Source organism: Schistocerca cancellata, chromosome 3, assembly GCF_023864275.1.
Source record: "Schistocerca cancellata isolate TAMUIC-IGC-003103 chromosome 3, iqSchCanc2.1, whole genome shotgun sequence".
Lineage (NCBI taxonomy): Eukaryota > Metazoa > Arthropoda > Insecta > Orthoptera > Acrididae > Schistocerca > Schistocerca cancellata.
In genome coordinates this window covers 5,180,514-5,201,446 of record NC_064628.1, presented here as the reverse complement: position 1 = coordinate 5,201,446, position 20,933 = coordinate 5,180,514, and the positions used below count along the sequence as shown (strand labels likewise).

Genomic DNA, 20,933 nt, shown 5'->3' with positions numbered 1-20,933 from the left:
GATCACGCGAATTTGGTGGTCAAGACATAAAAGTGTGTTCTTTATCATCTTCTTGAAACAAGGTTGCACAATTACAGCCTTATGATATGGAAATTTATCCTGCTGGAAGATGCCATCACCACCACGGAAGGCATCAACGTGAAGGGATGCAGGTGTCTTTCTGCAGTAATTTTCATGCAGTCCACAGCTGTCATGGTGCCTTTGATTACAAACACAACTTTCATGCAAATCCAAGTGAATGTCTCCCATAGCATAACGTTACGGTCGCTGGATTGCATCCGTGGCGCACTGGACATTTCGAGCAGCCCTTTGCCTAAACAGTAACTGTACTGGACACAGCCATTGACCTTGTGCAACAAGAAATGTGATTCCCCAATCAGACGACACATTGTGGTTGATCCATGGTCATGTCTTGATGACATTGTGCCTACTGCAAGCATAATTCAGTGCCATTGGGTCAACAATGTGCGCTAAATAGTGTGCTCCAAAACAATTGTGCCTGCACCAGCATTGTACTGTCCACAAATCTACCACAGTTTGACACCTATCCTGCTGCACAGAGCAGTGTTGCCCACTTATCGTTTCTCTGACCTTCAGCCACTTTCTATAGATGATTCACTGTAGCCCGGGAACAGCCATCCAGCTTCTCAGTTTGCAATTTGCTCTGCTGGGCTGTAACAACGTGCCATTTGTGAAAGTCATTTATGTCAGTGGATTACTCCATTTGCAGTCCATATCATTGCTAGAATGATTCCCTGTTCATCCACTTATATACTTTTCTTAATGCATCAAGTGCCTACATCAGCAGGTGGTATTGAAATTTGTGGTGGTTAGTGGTCATAATTTTTTGCCTAGTCATTGTATGTGGCTGCACTTCTTACACGAATTAAAAATTACTTGATGAGTGAGACGTGTTGATTAAACCTGAAGTATGAATCAGTGAGCTTAGAAAAGGCATTTATAAAATCGTTGTAGGGGTAGAGCGATCTTGGGTTGATAAGCATATCTGCAGCCTGGAGTGGTCTAGGGAAGTGCCATGGCAGCCAAGCTGTATATTCAATACAAGGCTTTCACTGCATCCATGGCATGCCAATCAGAGAACTGTGTATTTGAACAGGTGTGATGAAGGAATGTATATGTAATGCTTTGGTATATGGAGTACTTCAGAAATTTTATTTCCTGTTGCAGCTGTGTGTAGCTTCAGATGCCTGTGTTAACCGTAGAAAGTTGTAAGGATAGAGCTAATAGCTTTAATGGCTTCCACCTTGCAACCTGTAACACGGATTCTGCAACGAATTTCCACTCCACAGGACAGTGTGCAATGATTTGGAAACTTCCTGGAAGATTAAAACATTGTGCCCAACCATGGCTTGAACCTTGGACTTTTGCCTAAAGCTGGCAAGTATCCTACCGACTCACAACCTACCTCACCACTTCAAATCAGCTTGTACTCCACTTCATTCTGGAAACAATCTGCTAGGCTTTGGCTAAGACAGTTTTGGCAGTATCTTTCCTTCCATGAGTGTTCATCCCATAAAATATGCAGGAGAACTTCACTAAATGCAAATGATTTGGTGGGTTGGGTGGTTAGAAATATTCGGTTGTTTGCAGGTGATGCTAGTGTATGGGAAGGTGGAAGGTGATGTAGTTGTAGGGACTGTAGGGGTAACAGGCTCTAAATATAAATTTTTAAAAAAAATGTAAATTGATGCGGATGACTAGCAAAATCAAACCCATATTCAGATACAGCATTAGTAGTTTGCTGCTTGACACAGTTGTACTGTTTACACCTGGGAGTAACATTGCAGACCGATATGAAATGGAACAAACGTGTGAGGATTCTGGTGGCGAATGGTCAACTTCTATTTATTGGGCAAACTTTGGGAAACTGTAGTTCATTTGTAAAGGAGACTGCATCTAGGACTCTGGGGCAACCAGTTATTGGAATTCCTAGTGTTGGGATCAGCACCAAGTCGGATTAAAGGAAGACATTGAAGCAGTTCAGAAGAGGGCTGCTAGATTTGTTTCCAGTAGGTTCGAACAACATGTAAGTATTACGGAGATGCTTTGGGAACTCAAATGACAATTCCTGGAGGGAAGGCGAATTATTTTCGAGGAACGCTATTGAGAAAATTTAGAGAACTGGTCTTCGAAGCTGATTGCTGAATGATTCTACTGCTGTCAAAATGCATTTTGTGTGAGGACAATGAAGATAAGAACAAGGAATTAGGGCTCATAAGGAGGCATATAGGAAGTCATTTTTCCCTCACTTTATTTACAAGTGCAGCAGTAAAAGAAATGACAAGTTGTGGTACAGGGATGCTTAGGTATCTCTGTCAGTAGAGCAGTTGTCCATGAAAGGCAAAGATCCCAGGTTTGTGTCCCAATCCAGTCCGTTGCACTGTGTTAATCTGGCAGGAGGTTGCATCCGCAGATTACTTTATCTGCATATGATTTCTAACATTAATGGAGTACAAAATTACACTTGTAGCTTAACCCACAATGATTCACAAATCTTGTGTAATGTGACTGATTCTGTTACTTCTTGCTCTCGTATAAATTCAAACAAGATGCAGTGACATCATTTGACTTTGAAAATGTGTGTACATAGCTCTCAAATTTCAGTAAAAGACAGCCCTAAGACTTAGTTCATGTAATAAACAGGAAAATATCTGGGTTGACCAGCACAAAAAGGTGGCCCTTAGAATATATCAATCTACAACCTTGTTACCAATGTTTTTCTTGTTAGATGATTTGCTGTCACTGTCGCTCGTAATTTTATTTCTTTTTTTATTTTGCGTATAAAATTATCTATATATATTGCTTAAACTTAATGACCTCATAAGTGGATTTGGGATTGGGAATGTTTGCTATACGAAGCAAAAATAGAGAAAGCATTGAATCTCCAGTTCGCTGCTAAAATATGTTGAATCCCAGTCAGTGGCAAGAACTGTACTGATGCAGTCCAATGGTATGGCTGGTAGATAACTAAGCACACCTGGTACTACTCTTAACGCTCTGTCATGTGTCCAGGTAGCACATAATCTGCCATATAGCGATCCAGCAGACAGAACACTGAGTGAAGCACAGTTGAATGTCACGAAGCCAAGCGGCCAGTCAGTGCTATGTCTTAATGGTAATATGTTAAAAGATATATGGACCATGTGAAGCATCTCTATTGAGGCCATTACTGAGGATTTAAATACAACATAGCAGGCCCTGCTTGGCTGAGTTGTTTCCATGGACACTGCAATCCACATTGTCATTAACTTCCAGAAATGTAGCAATTTCACATATGCTCCTTTTTAAAGATGCTTCTGCTTTTTATCCAGAAGTCCATTTATTACCTCTTGTTATAAACCCATGTCCCACCCCATTATCTTGTGGATATTATGTTTGGTGCTCCACCTTAGAGCTGTATTACTGTACTTTCTAGAGTTCACTAGATGTGATGTACATTTACAGTGATCAGTTTTACTGTTAGTATCTTGCACACATTTACTATGTTATGGCAGGTAGGCTTCCAAATACTTGCATTCTATCAGTTTGTCTTCCAGTCTTATATCTCATTGTTTTCTTCTTATTTATTAAAACATTATTGACCAAACTATTCTTTCAGTTTTCAAAGTGTATGATTTTCATTTTCCATAACTTCAGGTAAAATTACCTGACCATGAGTGGAAAGGAGAGATTACATGATGCAGACTGCTGCTGGTATAAGCATATCAAGAGCTTGATCAAATTTATCTTGAAGAGTGTTAGCACTGTTATGGCACCACCTTCGTACGATCTTGTCGCTGTCTCAGTGAGGCCACAAATTCTGAAGAAATATAATTTGATACTTGCACTGTGCTAGTACAGCCCATAACACAGTTGCACAGCTTTGTGCTTACACAACCACAATGCTTGCAGTAGTTGCACATGGTCTTGTCTAAATTGTATAAATTAAAATTATGCTGAGGTGGTTCCTAAGATGGTTCATTCCTCATTTTCATACAAAATATTTATAACTCTGTGCAACCAAATTATATACAGAAATCAATACTCTTACTGTGCTTTGCAAAATTATTTGATTGGTAGAAGCTGCAAAAATGTTTGAGGTCTTTGGCTTATGTTGATTAACAGCTAGGCAGCAGAGATACCATTGGGCAAGTGTGAGATTTCTTCAGAAGAAAATATTGTTTTCTTTACGTTGCAGGGCTGCTTAAGTTTATATGCGATGCAATTGTAATGATATATTTCCAGCTAAAATTGGAATTGTTTAGATTCAAATAGGTGTCAAAAATTAGCTAGCTTCGAAGTACTAAAGATTTTTTGAAAGTTATTGTAAGAAATATGTGTTATTAAAACATATTACTGTATTTTTATTGCTGTTGTCACTGTTCTTAGAACCACCGGACAGAGAGCCAACTCCACCAAAGAAGAAAGTGAAGTTAACACCAAGTTTTGTGCCTGAAGTGGAAAAGCCAACTAAGAAGGAGAAAACAATAAAAGTAAAAGTTGTACCTAGGGAGCATAAAAAGTCAGAAACAGAAGTTGAAGTAGATGGGACTAAAGAGTTACACGTTACCCTATCACCACATACACCATCTGGAGATCCTCCAGAACCAGAGGAGCTTATCAAAGCTCTCATGGTAAGGACACAAATTTCATTTAGGTATGAAACAAAAGCATGAGAGGTTAACAACTCACATATTAGCTGTTACTCGTGGCTGCACTTGGTTTTGCATTTATAATATTAGTATGAATGAAACTATTCAGTTTATATGCTTAAATAATTGTGTTGCTTTTTTGAATTTGTGAAATGTAATTTCTTTTGTAAGTAAATAACCTAGAAATTGGACTTCATCATACAGTAAGTCCAACATTGTTCCCATTGCTCTACAAAAAGCTGTCATTTTCTCCTACAATAATAATTTTCATTCATTGTAGATCGGGTGGAACTTACTCCTTCCTTTAATGAATGCGGAAGAGTGTTAGTTATTGACAGCTATTGAATATAGATAGCTCTTACAGTCATGTAAAATTGATACTTGGTGCACAGATCTTTACAAATCTAACAAGGGAATGGTCCAACAAGACATGTTGAAACTTACTGTGAAATTTTTTACACAGGAAAGAGACTCCAAAAGAAATGCACTGTCCACATTTTAGCTGCTAAGAGGCACTGTGGGTATTTAAATAAATAGCTGAAAATTTCCAAATTCATAGCGTCCCGGGTAGCGGTAGAAATGTACACCCCTACTGCCACTGTAGCAACTGCGCATGCACAACTAGGCGCACACGCATAACGGAGGTCGGTGGTATATTTGTAAACATGAAACACGACACAACCCGATCATAATTTGTAAAGGACATTTCAGGTTACTGTTTGTTGATAGTTTCTCTCACACTACAGTACACAGTTACTATTCTCTCGAATGAGCCATTCATGTAACATCTGTTACAAATTATCAGTTACTTTTTGCAGTATTGGTAAGTATTGACAGTACAGATAAAGCTGGATGAATATTTATTGTGCTTTCTTAAGGCATGCCTGCAAGTAGTACTCTTTTTTCCTTCCAGCTTAACAGTAATGTGAAATCCAATTAATGTTCTCAGTTTAGCAATGATGAAATATGAAGAAGGTGGTTTGCAGCCGAAATGACCTACTTCTCCTGAAGACATACATATGTGTCATTTGTTAGTTGATTTCCTTGACATTGATTCAAATGATATCAGTAATTCGTTTGAAATTGTGGCTATGTTAGAAGAAATCGGAAATAACTGTGTTGATTCCATGAATTGTGGTTTGGATGATGTTGGTTGTGCCAGTAACAGTTCTGAAGAAGAATACTTTTGAAGCCTAAAAAAAAATACGTACTGCAACAGCATTCAGTGACAAAGAAAAGACAGTGAAATATTGGTGAAATGAAGGAGGGAAAAAATGCTTAAAGTTACGCAGTGTGCAAAGGTGTTATTGTTCGTAAAATTGGAGCGTGGACTGTACAAATGGAAGAATGAATAGCATGAAGTAAGAGATATACGCCAAACGGAAACCCGAAACCATCAGAATGAAAAACTGTTTGAAAGATTTGGAACTGCTCGTGAGAGGCCGTGCGCTGTTACCGATGGAAATCTCTGAGACTGGGCCCTCCAAATTGCATCTGACATGAACATTGCTGATTTACAGACTTCGTCAACCTGGCTACACCGGTTCAAGAAATCATACAGAATAGGAACTCACAAAAATACCAAGTAAATGTATAGAGCAGTTGCCAGTGATAGACAATGCTATAGAGAAATTCATAGCTGATGTAAAGAAGAAACTTGCTGTTATCCCTGCAACTGCTGTTTATAATGCTGATCAGTCAGGTTTCTGAAAGAGCTGTGTGCACACTGCACTTATCATTTTGAGGTGAAAAAAAAAAAAGACTGAGTCGGTTGCCAACCAATGTGTGCAATGACACATTCATTTCTGATAATGCCAGTGATAAGTATGACTGGTTTATTGTTTCTGCAGCTGTATATCTGTCTTCAAGAACCGCAAGGCAGATGAGGACCAAAAATAAAAAAATGGACTGTTTAGTTGCAAAAATCGTGTAATCAGCATCTCAAAATCTGGGAAAATGGGAAAGAATAATCAACAACATTTCATTCAGAACATATTCCTACCAGCTGCAGAAACTAATTCATTGGAGGGCATGGCTAGGCAAAACCTGCAGAGTGACAACACCACACTGGCAGCATATGTAGCTAGCCTGTGACTGATAAACAACAGTTGCTGTAGATTTTCTTGAATGCAGTGCAATTTGTCACCTGTAAGAACAATGATTTCTTTTTTTTCATACAGAGGTGAGCTGGCATTCTTGGTACATGGCACTCTTCAGATGACCCCCACAAAAAAAGTCATAGACTGAAAGCTCAAGAGCCATATATAGTTAGCCTTCCTGGAAATTACACGATGCCCAAACATACTTTTCACTACTGCCATAGAGTAGTAGCAGTTGAAGTGGTTCCAGTTTGTTGAAAACAGGTGTGCTGAATATCAAGATTTGGAATTGTATGGAGTCCTGGTGCCACAAATGTTTCTAACATGCTGAAATATGTTTAGACATCACAGCGACAGCACACCACATCCATTGTCAAAAAGGAATGGTCTGTAACCCCTTGAAAGTTCACTGCATGCAATATGGTAACTTTGTTGCTTTTTAATTAACATTGATGAAGGTGGGTGGTGTTCCCTTGAGTTCAGTTTGGCTTTTTCATGAAATCACTGAAATAAAAATGGGCTTCATTGGCCCTAAAGATATTGAATCAAGTTTGCATCTTTACTGACACTAGCAAATTTAATGTCACTGAACACAGTCATTAGGGTAGAGCTGTTGCGCAATTTGAAGTTTGTTGTTGTTGTCCGCCGCTCGTGGTCTCGCGGTAGCGTTCTCGCTTTCCGAGCACGGGGTCCCGGGTTCGATTCCCGGCGGGGTCAGGGATTTTCACCTGCCTCGAGATGACTGGGTGTTTGTGTTGTCATCATCATTTCATCATCATCCAGGAAAGTGGCGAAATTGGACTGAGCAAAGATTGGGTAATTGTACGGGCGCTGATAACCACGCAGTTGAGCGCCCCACAAACCAAACATCATCATCTCAATTTGAAGTTTGTTCAGATGAAATTGAAACTGAAGCAGTATTCTTTTAATGCTTTAATGTCTCCAGTGACAAGGCAATTTTTCATACTGAATGACAATGTCACCTTTTGTGGCAACTCTGGCAGTTTCAAGGGTACATACAACTCCACTCGGGGTTTTCTTCAAAACTAAACCAGTCTTTTCAAAATTCCAATCCCACATTGTGATTGCGGTAATGAGGGATTTTGACAATGAAGGAGATTCTGATAGTGGAGGTGAAACTCTTGTCGTGCAGCTGCCTAACAGTCACTGTATCGGTTAAAGGCTCGTACAGCAACAATGTGCTCGGCACCTCTCCAGTGCTCCATGGTAACCATCTGTCGCTACCTGCTGCACAGTTTGATGTATTTCCTTCACGCCTGCTATCATAGAAGGCCTGCTAACACTGCTTTCAAAATTTACCATTGTGCCATATTGCATAGAACATATTAATAATGTTTCTGTTTCCTAACAGTTCCTCTTGCCCCTCATGACTTTCATGTTTTTCTCTACTAACTGTTTTTACATTTTGGGAGACATGGAGAGTCAAGGAGAGGGGGTGGGCAGAGGGACAGTAAAAGATTCTGCCTTTCCTCCCTCCTTTTTTCCACCACTTTCCTTTACTCGCCCCCCTCCATCTCTCTCTTCACCACTGCCTTCCTCTCCTCTCGTCTCCTCTCCTTTCCTTTCCTCCCCTCAACCTACCCTCTCCCTCTCTTTATCCCCTTATATGCTCTACCCTCTAAACTCCTTTCGTCTTCTTGTGTAACTGCTGAGTAATCTGGTGAAAGACCTGCTTCACACTCCCCTGCCATGGAGTAAATTGATGTAAGGGAAAACCATAAGTTTGGCAATAACATTCGATCTTTGGCGAAAACATTTGACAGTCGTGAACAGAAACCAAAACATTGCTTTAAAACAAGCGTTCTGTGCATAGTGTTGTGGAATGGCGAAAAAAACTGCAAATTGGCGTTCATAAGAAGAAGAACAACACCAAAAATGCAACAGGAGCGTAACATGTAGGAAATTGTCCACGCAACCTGTAAGTACAGTTCTAAACATTACTACTTAATAGGAAATACCAACCACCAGAACTGTTTATAACCTATAGGCACAATGACAAAAATGTAAATAAAATAGATAACATATGTACATATTCCAGGCCACTGATGATGCCTTGCAGAAAATAAAGGCGAAACGCGTATGGCACTAAAATTGTGTTTTATTCAGTTGCTGTCAGACGGTCCATAAATAAAAATTATTAATCTACCGGAAAACCATAAAGGTTGGAACATGGAATGTTTTGACACTTCTGCACAAGACAAAGTAGAAAATTATATACATGAGAGGGACAAAATAAAACTGGATGTACTTAGTGCGACCAAAGTAAGGTGGAGAGGTAGACAGTGGATATTATAATTTTACTACTTGTGCATGTGTGAGTGATGTAATCAGAATGCTCTTGAGGAAGATTTATGCGATGATTTGGAAAAAGTTATTAATAGGGTGAGGTGGGATATATTCGTGCATATACTAAGGAAACACGGCATTGACTGCAAAGAAAGAAAATTATTTAAGGAGTTATATCTTGAGCAAAAAGCTAGAGTTGGTCAGTGAAGAACTGATGGAGGGGTTAAGAATAGGAAAAAGTCAAACTAAGATGTTGTCTTGCATCTATGCTGTTCGACATTTACATGGAAGAGATCATAGGAGAGTGCATGACCAATGAGGGGAGAGTGTGTAGGAGGTAAAAGAGTGGTTTGTATATGTTTTACTGATGACATGGTTGTGTTTATGGAATCCAATAAAGTGCATATAAAATTATGGAAGGTCTAAAAAGCAGTTGTGAATACAGATTGAAAATAAATAAAAAAATTCCAGCAGTTAGATACTGGGAGGAAAAGGAGAGAGGAAAACAGATGGCTAACAATTAGAGTAGGTTGCAAAATTCAACTTCTTGGGAAATATTATAACGCGGGACCTAAAATTTGACACAGAAATAGAATTGAGCCAAAGAAGCATACAACAAAGTGAGGAAATTGTTATAAACACTGTTGAATAAAAGCCCAAGGAAAAGATTGGCTTAATCGTATACACAGAGCTTAGTTTATATAGTGCAGATAGATAGCTTGACGTTGCGAGAAGATGAGCAAAGAAGGCTGGATTCATTGGAAGAGGGTGTAAGTTGGAAAGACAGTGTGAGGGATAAGGAGGTGTTAAGAAGAGGTGGAGAGAATGGAAACCTTCTACGACACACTAAGGGAAAGCACTCCATCTTCAGGCCACTGGTGGCCCATCGAGATCATCCGATTGCTGTGCCATCCTTTGTTGAGGATGTGGATAGGAGGGGCGTGTGGTCAGCACACCACTCTCCCAGTCATTATGATGGTTTTCTTTGACTGGAGCCACTAGTATTCACTTGAGTGGCTCTTCAATTGGCATCACGAGGCTGAGTGCACCCCAAAAAATGGCACCCGGATGGTCGCCCATCCAAGTGCCGGCCACATCCGACAGCGCTTAACTACGGTGATCTGACAGGAACTGGTGTATCCACTGCGGCAAGGCCATTGCCACATTCAAGAAAAGAGAGAAAAGTTGGTGAGGCCATATCCTGATGCACCAGTGCGTTCTCTAGCAGGGAACTGAAGGAATGGTAAAGGGAAAGAGAGGGAAAGGACAAGGTACCAACTAATGGACAGTCAGGGAAGAAAGTTATAACTATGTGTAACTAAAGAAGAAAGTGCAGCACAAGGAGAGATGCCAAAGTAACTTGCCTGGACTTGCCGCAAGGCGGAAAAACTACTGATAATGAAAATATGGGAAATCATTTTTACCATATCCTTAATTATTTATATGTGATTCTAACAGTTTATATTTCAAGCTAAACCATTCTCAGGTAATTACTTTAGTCTTTTTTTTATTTGTGTTTTGCTAGATTACACACGCACACACACACACACACACACACACACACACAAATTTGTGGTGCAAAAAGAATTAGTGTTTGTACTAGATTTAGATGCAGAGGGTGGACAAATATGTGATAGATGAAAGACAGCAGGACAGGCGGCTAGAAATATATGGGCCTGTATAGCATGCACACACAATTTGTCTTCACACACCCATGGTGTCTGTCGTGTTGCTGGTGTCATGTGCTGAGGGGGTTTACAAGTCTGTCATGATATATTCGTAGTGTGTCATCAGTATATGCACAATGTCCTCCAAATAGTGATATTTTTATTATTAATTTTACAGGAACTAGAGAACTCTGCTTCGAGTGATGCAGCTGTAAGGGAGAGAATAGCTAGTCTGCCACCAGAAGTTTCCGAAGTTTCGCTTTTGAATAAATTAGAAGGTATGTGATTACTAGGATGACTAGTAAATACTAGGTCAGTGATTTATTTCTGTTTCTGATGTGCCCTGATGAAATAAAGAAAAGCAGCAGATTCCACACTTTTAATTATTTGCATAATGACAGTATTATATGTCTGTTTCTCCGTCCCTCCCATCCTTGTTTCCTCCTCTCCCATGCTCTACTTACCACTCAAGTGCTATTAGTTGAAGTTAATCTTACGTTGTGCTATAGTAATAGTTGCTTGCATATTCAACTGTTACATTGCAGCTGTGTTGAAATAGGATGCAGTTAACAGTAAGCCATTATGTTGTAATTATGGGGGCCAACCAAAGAATCCCTTCACTGTGTTAATGGCTGGATTTAAAGATTATTCTTCACAGTTTGTAATTTCCTGTTGGAGGAGAGAATATAAATCTACATGAAGAAGAATACCTGAAAAGAAGAGGGTTTTGTTAATGTAGGGGATCTCAAAGCAATAACACCTTCATACCACCACCACCACCACCACCACCACCACCACCACCACCACCCTTCAACATCCACTGCTGGGTAAAGGTTTGCTTCTGATGTCTCTATAGATTCTTCGGAAATATCTTTGTTGTGACTCCTTGTTTTCTAGTTTCATATGCACGCTTTCCATTGTGATATTATTTTAAGTCTTTTAACATTTTTTGATCTATCTCCCATCTGTTCATCTGGTTATATGCCCCCACCCTCCTTCATGTCACTTTTATGACTCACAATTATATATGTCATTCCAATATGCTCTCTGATTCATTTGTTTGTTTTCCTGTGTGTCTAGTTATTTCCACCATGCACCTCTCCATAGCTTGCCTGGCAGCCTTTTAGTTTTAGCCAACTTTCTGTTTAAAGTATTATCTGCAGATTCATTCCATCAATGAGCAAGAGTAATTGTTGGAACCTATACTAAATACTTGTTGAAGTTAATTATTAGGTTGAAGTTTTTTTTTCTGTGGCCTGGATTGATGGGTGTTCCCAGCCCAGCAACTGCAGGTCACCAACTCGTAACTCTGTGGTGTACCAGTATCATGTCATTCAGTATGCAGAATTCTCTAACCTAAAAATCTTTTGTGAACATACCACACACAGTCTGCTACTTGAGCAGTTGCTTCCAAAGTGTAGTACATGCCTGATGTATTGTGGCGGATGTGATAGCACAGATCAAGAAATCTCCACCAGTGATTGTAGCCACTGGTTTCAGCCTTCCTGTAGGCTCCAGATAAGGAAGTCACAATTCTGAGAATGATACTACAAATCATAAGCTATGCTCACACCATGTGAGTAATGCTATCACCACTTCAATAATTTGCTGAAAGGAAATAAAGGTGGTCTCAGAGGCAACAGACATTGTAGGTGCTGACATGAGCCATGATTTGCAGCCAGCTGTACCATGAGGATTCAATAGCTGCTGGGAGAGACTCCTCCACATATCAGATGAGACCATCTGATCCCCTAGTTACCATACTGAGTGTTCACTGGACTTGCTGCCAGATCCGGCTGCTATTATTCTAATGGGCTCAGTCTTCAACCAGATGTTGGCATCCCTAATAATGAGAAACCTCCTGGATGCAAGTCCAGGAAGAACAGCTCACAAAAAAATAATAAATTTGTGTAGCTGTCTGATCTTATAGTCTAAAGCAGTGAAGCACCTTTCCTTGCTCTGTGGGCTTAAATAATCAAGGAGCCAACAAAATCAGGCATATATATAAGTAATCTTCCATTTGTGTGATGACTATAGAGCAAGTGGAGGTCAGTGATGTTAATTGTTCAACATTGTGCCCATTCATGTAGAAATTTTTGATTGGCTGTTCGATTCTGCTTGCTGCAAAAGCATTGGGTTGCTGCTTGGATATATGTACTGCGAAATGATATTGTGAACCAGGATGTTGTCTCCATGTCAGTTTTTTAATGATTGTTAAATCTTTCACTGCACACCAGCCAAAATACATTTCCACTATTTAATAAAATCATTTACAAAATGAAATTTCAGTCCAGTACCACATGTTTACATGTTGCTTTATAACTGTACAGTTAATGAATGCCTCTTAACTACTTGGTTTACAATTACAGTAATATACCAAAAGTTCACAAACAAAGTTATGCATACAGTATTGATATAATCCAAAGAGATACAGATACATTCAACATTTTATTACCAAAAGCATCTTTACCAGTTGTATCTCTCTGAATGATAACAGGAAACAATAAGTATTATCCTAATAGTGTATTAGGAAAGTAATTACTTCAGTATTTGTTTTATTTTGTTGTACCATACTTCACAAAAAAAGTGGTGTGCTGAGCAGTTCCTTTATAAGTTGGACAGATTCTGCTATGCAGTACTAAAATCTATCCTACAGAAGTAACACTCATAAAATACACAAATGTGTATGGACAAAGTGCTACAACTGCTGATTTCTGTTCAGTGATTGATAGCTGGTTCACTACGATGTGCTTTTAACATAATGTTATTGATTTTGTAATAGTTTTTTTTTTTTTCCAACAGATAAAGCAACAGCGGAGAAACTAGCAGTACAAGTCAATGAAGCTGTACAGTTACTACTAGAATATAACAGTCGCCTTGCAGCTGAAATGGAAGACAGGAAGAAAGTTTCCTCAATGATGAGAGATTTTATTCAGGCTCAGAGAGAACTCTATGCACAAGCTGAACAGAGGTTAGAGGTAAGGAACAGTGTAATAAATAATAGGTCCTTCCTGTCCCCTCACTCTGCCTAATTTTGCCTTAATCTTCCCTCTTCTTCTCACAGATCTCTTGTACCTCTCACTCCTTTTCTTTTTAACCCTCACATAGCCTTTCCTTCTAAAAGCACAACCCTATTTCATTCCTTCTCCCTTTTCTGTTCTCTTTTGCCATATTTTTTCCCCCACTGAGTCTTGTATTATGGCTGGACAGGCTACGTGAATCTGATATGGAGACTAGCAGTTAAATGTGTACTGCATTAGTGGTGGCTTCAGGAAAGGCACCGTGTGAAAATTCTGTTTCTAACATATTGTGGCTAATCAAAACTATAAACTGTTTTATTGATATAAAAAATCTGCCTAAATATTATATGTATTTAACACTTACATGTCAGGTATTGATAGCCTAAATTTTGATAATACAAGGAAAAATAAAATAAACAAAATGAAATTACTTACATAAACTTTTAACTTTACTTCCTTTTCCGTTTACTATTTAAGCCAGTCACCTATGGCAACTGTTTTTATTAATAATAATAATAATAAATGAAGAACAAAAAAGCTGCTGCAAAGGAGCACGAGGATGTAAAGAGCAACTGATAATAGATGCAGAGGTGACATATCAAGCTAAAACCAAACAAAGGTCTCTACACTACGCATACATTGATTACCAAAAAGCTTTTGATAATGTACCCCACTCATGGTTACTACAAATATGGGAAATATACAAAGTAGATCCTAAATTGATACCGTTCCTAAACATAGTAATGAAGAATTGGTAAACCACACTTAATATCCAAACAAATTCAAATAATATCACATCACAGCCAAAACAGATTAAGCGTGGAATATACCAAGGAGACTCTTTAAGTCCTTTCTGGTTCTGCCTTGCTCTGAACCCACTATCCAACATGCTAAATAATACAAATTATAGATATAATATTACTGGAACATACCAACACAAAATCACACATTTACTATACATGGATGATCTAAAACTACTGGCAGCAACAAATCAGCAACTCAACCAATTACTAAAGATAACAGAAGTATTCAGCAATGATATAAATAAGGCTTTTGGAACAGACAAATGTAAGAAAAATAGCATAGTCAAGGGAAAACACACTAAACAAGAAGATTACATGTTGGATAACCACAGCGACTGCATAGAAGCAATGGAAAAAACAGATGCCTATAAATATCTAGGATACAGACAAGAAATAGGAATAGAGAATACAAATATTAAAGAAGAACTAAAAGAAAAATATAGACAAAGACTACCAAAAATACTGAAAACAGAATTGACAGCAAGAAACAAGACAAAAGCTATAAATACTTATGCTATACCAATATTGACCTACTCATTTGGAGTAGTGAAATGGAGTAACACAGACCTAGAAGCACTCAATACACTTACACGATCACAATGCCACAAATATAGAATACATCGCATACATTCAGCAACAGAAAGATTGACATTAAGCAGAAAGGAAGGAGGAAGGGGATTTATAGACATAAAAAAACCTACACTATGGACAGGTAGACAATTTAAGAAAATTCTTTCTAGAACGAGCAGAAACTAGCAAAATACACAAAGCACTCATATAAATACATCGTCTACACCATTGCAGTTTCATAACCACTTCTACAACCCTTTAGATCATGTAACGTCAACAGATACGAAGAAAGTAAATTGGAAAAAGAAAACACTACATTGCAAGCACCCGTATCATCTGACACAGCCACACATCGATCAAGATGCATCCAACACATGGCTAAGAAAAGGCAATATATACAGTGAGACGGAAGGATTCATGATTACAATACAGGATCAAACAATAAACACCAGATATTACAGCAAGTATATTATTAAAGATCCCAATACCACAACAGGTAAATGCAAGCTTTGCAAACAACAAATAGAAACAGTAGATCACATCACAAGCCGATGTACAATACTAGCAAATATGGAATACCCCAGAAGACATGACAATATAGCAAAAATAATACATCAACAACTTGCCATACAACATAAACTAATAAAACAACACGTACCCACAAACAAGTATGCACCACAAAATGTACTGGAGAATGATGAATACAAATTATACTGGAACAGAACCATTACAACAGATAAAACAACACCACATATCAAACCTGACATCATACTCAACAATAAAAAGAAGAAATTAACACAACTAATCGAAATATCCATACCCAATACAACAAATATACAGAAGATAACAGGAGAAAAAATTGAAAAATACATCCAACTGGCTGAGGAAGTCAAGGACATGTGGCATCAGGATAAAGTTGACATTATACCAATTATACTATAAACTACAGGAGTCATACTACACAATATCCACCAGTGCATCAACGCAGTACAGCTACATCCAAACGTGTATATATACAACTACAAAAATCTGTAATTATTGATACATGTTCAATTACCCGAAAGCTCCTAAATGCAATGTAACATATACCGCACAGTTAAAAGGAAGTCACGCTTGATCAAGGTCCGCGTCACTTTCCATTTTTAACCAGACATAAGGTCTGAGAAAGGAAAGAAATAATAATAATAATAATAATGTTGGTATCATTATCTGGGATGATAGTTTCAGCAATGAAATTTGTAATCATGATTCTCACAAATATTTGGCTATTTCTTCTGAATATGTTGGAATTTCCAAAGTTGTGGGTATGATGGGATCAGAGGATGCTTGAACATAAATGCAGATCCTGGCCAAGCCTGTAGACGGCACTTATGTGTATGAACATGAACAGCTGCAGTGCAGTGTCATACATTGCAAGTGGCAGTCTTGGTCAGAACAGTCTTCAGTGAAGTTGTGAGTGCATTACGTCGAAGCTAAGTGAATTATAATGTGAGCAAATTGTTGCTGCTCTCATGTTGGGTGCTTCAGTAATCAAGGGAGCTGAGGCGTTTGATGTTTCAAGAGGCACAGTATTGAAGATTTATACCTCAGATAAGGGAAGTGGTAAAATATCACTCGTTAACTCAAAACACGTATGACAGTGTATGTTTGAGTTATCGTGACAGACGACCATTGAAGATGATTGTTATGATAAATAAGAGGACGACAGCTGCAAAAGTCACTACAGAACTGAATGTTGTACTCGCAAGCCCTGTTGGCACTAAAACAACACAAAGGGAGCTTCTTAAGTAGGGAATTGTAGGGCAAGCTGGAAATCCAAAACCACTCATCAGTGACGCAAATGCTTGTAACAGGAAAACATGGTGCTGAAGCCATAACACCTGGACTAGAACAATGGAAGAAAATCATTTGGTTGACCAAGTCTCATTTCACAGAGTTTATAACTTCTGGCCGAGTTTATGTCCTAAGAGTGAAACATGGTGGGGGTTCGGTGATGATTTGGGCTGCCATATTGTGGTATTCCGTGGGCCCCATGGTCATTCTGCAAGATCTCATTACTGCCAAAGATTTATGTGACTATTTCTACTTATCAGATCCATCTCATGGTACAATGTTTTTTCCTCAGTATTGATGCAGTGTTTGAAGATGACAGGGCCTCTGCTAATGCAGCTTACATGATCCAGGCGGCAGCAGCTTAGGACTGGTTTGATGCGGCTTACCACGCTGTACAAATGTATTCATCTCTGCATAACTCATGCAATCTAAATCGGTTCAAACCTGCTCACTATAGTGCATAGAGGCATATGTGAGGCGGGAGTGGGAGCAGGAGAGGAGGCATAGAGGATAGAGGCAGGTCTGAGACGGGGACTGGTGAAGGTTGAAGCCAAGAGGATTGTGAGAATAGAGGATATGTTGCAAACAGAGTTCCCACCTTTGCAGTGCACAAAAGTTTTTGGCTGGTTGTTGTGGTTGTGGTGGGAAGAATCCAGGTGGCACGGACTCCGAAGCAGTCATCCTCCCACTACATGTACACCTACACGTACTCCGCGAGCCACCGTATGATACGTGATGCAAGTAGAGCAAGGGAAAAAAGATTGTCTATAGGCCTCTGCACAAGCCCTAATTCCTCTTACCTTATCTTTGTGGTCCTTATGCGAAATGTACGTTGGTGGCAGTAGAGTCATTCTGCAGTCAGCTTCAAATGCTGGTTCTCTAAATTTTCTTAATAGTTTTCCACGAAAAGAATGCTGGCTCTCCTCCAGGTATCCCCCCTGTAGTTCACGAAGCACGTCCGTAACACTCGTGTTGATCAGACCTACCGGTAACAAATCTGGCAGCGCACATCTGAATCGCTTCAATGTCTTTCTTTAATCCAAACTGGTGAGGTCCCCAAACATTCGAGGAATATTCCAGAATGGGTTGCACTAGTGTTCTATATATGGTCTCCTTTACAGATGAAGCACACTGTAGTGATAATGAAATGGAGGTTGGCAGACATGTACCGAGGCAAGCTTGTGGCAGTTATGTTGATGATTCTAAGAAACAAGAAAACATGAAGACAATGATCTAATGTGAGGTGAGTAGAAGACCTACTCCAGCCCAGTCACAGGCATTTACTACCCATCAGAAGTAGGGTCACCTGTGAAAGCAGCCATGTAGTCTACTGACTTAGCTGTAACCATTGTATGGCAGTCTACAGTAGACTGAACAGCTGGCTGCTCACATGAATGGCCACCGCCAAAAGTGGCCAAGAGGCAGCTGGATGACAGTTGTCAAGCATGATGTTCAAACGGTATCTGTAACTTCAGTGGCTGCTTCACAGTCTGTACCACCTCCAGTAGGACCATCCCTAATAAAGCATTGAAGGGTTGAAACTAATATTCGGATTGATAACTGGTAACATTTCTTATCTGTGTATACTGAAAAAAGTCCAATGCCTTTGGTGGGAAATTTTTAAATGGTTCCAGTTGTCACTGAGGAACACAATTGCTGCTTCTGTGAAGAAAAAGGGTGATAACGACCACTAGAAATATTTAAGAGTATACCCAGTTTGAAAATAAAGAATCACTGTCAATCTGCAAGACACAATTTTGTTGGTAAAAATACTAATTTAGCAGAAAATTCATAAAAGTTATGGAACAAAATCAAATATTTATCCTTCACTCACTTCATAAAGTAGAGTATAAGAACCTTAATAATAAAACTGTGGATTTTTTTGAAATAATAAGATGTCATTGATTATTTTACATGTGTTAATAAAATAATCCATATATTTTTTCCTTTGTGTTCTCCAGGAATACAAAGAGAAACTACAGAAGGTGTATGTTGTACGTCAGGAGATAAAGTCTCACATTCAGAATCTCCCAGACTTGACTCAACTGCCGGATGTGACAGGAGGGCTGGCCCCTCTACCATCTGCAGGAGATCTTTTTAGTTTGCACTGACTACTTTTTTTTTTTCATTCAAGAAGACTGCTATGTATATAGATCATGTATATAGAAAATTACCAAATATTGTTATATGCTTTTACATGTGTTCTCTTGAAGCTGCATTTTTCTTTTGTTTTTGTTTTTTTAAAAAATATATATAATAGACACTGAACATAATGCTTGTCAACTATGTTTCAAGAGTATGTAGCATTTAATTATCACAGTTTCATGTGTTAGCTGTCTCTGGTGGAGCACTTTGGAACATTACAAAGTAGCTTTCATTGTGAAGCACCAATTTTTATTTTATTTTTGTTGTTTGTTAAGAAAAACACCTTGCTTGCAATCCAGTTGCCTGTTTGTTCATGCAAGTAGCATGAATATGTTTCGATCATGTAGATAAAAAGCCAGTAACCCTCCCTACTCACGATGATTGTTGTTGTATACTGAAATGTGTTAGTAAATTTATTGTTGACCAATCTGATTTATTGCTGTTATTACCTAAAAATTAACTCAAGTTCAAATTTTCTTTTATTTATCTTTTCACATGTCTAAAACAGAAGGTCACATTCTTAGTAATGACAGCTGATATTAAACAGAAAAGTAACCCCCCCCCCCCCAATATCGCCCCCCCCCCCCACTCTCTCTCTCTCTCTCTCTCTCTCTCTCTCTCTCTCTCTCTCTCTCTCTCTCCCTCCCCCCCCCTCCCCCCTCTCATTCTAAGGAGACCATGCAAAAAAAAAGTCTCATTTCTGTGAACTGAACCTGTTATAAGAAGTAAATTGCATGGCTTGACAGATGTTTGCTGTGTTATTCCAACAGCACATTTCAATAACTGGCAAGTTATTCTCAACATGGTTTTATATTTATACTCTTTCATCTATCTTTTAATGCTGCACACACTTCCCGAAAGAACTGCAGTAAAATTTCTGTCCTTCCATTAAAATGCTTTAATTGGGTATTTAAAACTCACAGCTATACTTTTATCTGCATATTTGGTCATTTATAATATTTCGGGATTAACAGAGAGAATTGTTGCTTTCTTCATGGTTTATTATTCTTCGATAGACAAGTGCTGAATTTACTGCTTGTTTAACAAAATCTTAATAATTCCTAAATTACACAAGCTGTGTGTATATGTGAGTGTGTGTAACATTTAGCTCGCAACATGACAATAACACCAAACACCATCTTTAAATCTGAGTCCTTCTCAGATGCACAAATGTTTACACTGATGAACAATTGTATTTATTGTGGAATCTATATTAGTTCATGTAAATAAAAAAAAGTTCTGGGTTACAGATTCTTTTTGCTAAACTTTGAGTGCTGTAACAATCAGAATTCTTGCAGCCTGACAAAGCAGAATCAGAATTTTGCTATTCGTAATAAATGATGATATGAATTTGCTTTCAAGAAATGCATTATACAGTATTCAGTGATATAGTTTTAATATTTGGAAAGTGCAGTTTGTAAATATTGCAGAATAAACTTTTGTCAATAAAATATTAGGCTCAGTATCCTCAATTTTGTACTTTATTTATTTTTTATGATTATATATGCAGTAACAACGGATGGCTGTTGCTAAGAGGAGGCTGATTGTGTCATTTAATGGTTCTTAACTCAGTGATAAAAGTGTACACATACTCTTAATTGCTATGATTCATTTTCCCAGAAAAGTAAACAATAACCGATTGAGCTCTAGTGTCACTATATAACAGTCAGTTCACTGAGTTTCTGCCATTTTTAATTTGCTAATAAACTGTGTATGCACTTATTTTCTTTCACTGCTACTTGGGAAGGAAGAGGACAGCTGTGAGGCTATCTGATTAACACTGAAAACTTGAATCTGTATTCAAAGAAATAGTTATATTGTTTGAAGGAATAGAAGC

The 20,933-nt window shown here is 38.5% G+C and overlaps 1 protein-coding gene across 2 annotated transcripts in view; it reads left to right on the top strand.

Moving 5' to 3' along the window:
• The window catches only part of LOC126176768 (regulation of nuclear pre-mRNA domain-containing protein 1B), an 82,684-nt gene extending 63,009 nt beyond the window's left edge, over positions 1-19,675 (top strand). Inside the window, exons 3-7 of one of the 2 annotated variants that reach the window (XM_049923938.1) lie at positions 4,390-4,634; positions 10,904-11,003; positions 13,528-13,703; positions 18,073-18,194; positions 18,913-19,045. In XM_049923938.1, coding sequence (XP_049779895.1) covers positions 4,390-4,634; positions 10,904-11,003; positions 13,528-13,703; positions 18,073-18,174 — 623 coding nt within the window. In that variant the 3' untranslated portion in view covers positions 18,175-18,194; positions 18,913-19,045. Of the gene's footprint in view, positions 1-4,389; positions 4,635-10,903; positions 11,004-13,527; positions 13,704-18,072; positions 18,195-18,912 lie in introns of both variants that reach the window. The other variant, XM_049923937.1, reaches the window with a different exon arrangement.
• The last annotated feature ends 1,258 nt before the right edge of the window (positions 19,676-20,933 follow it).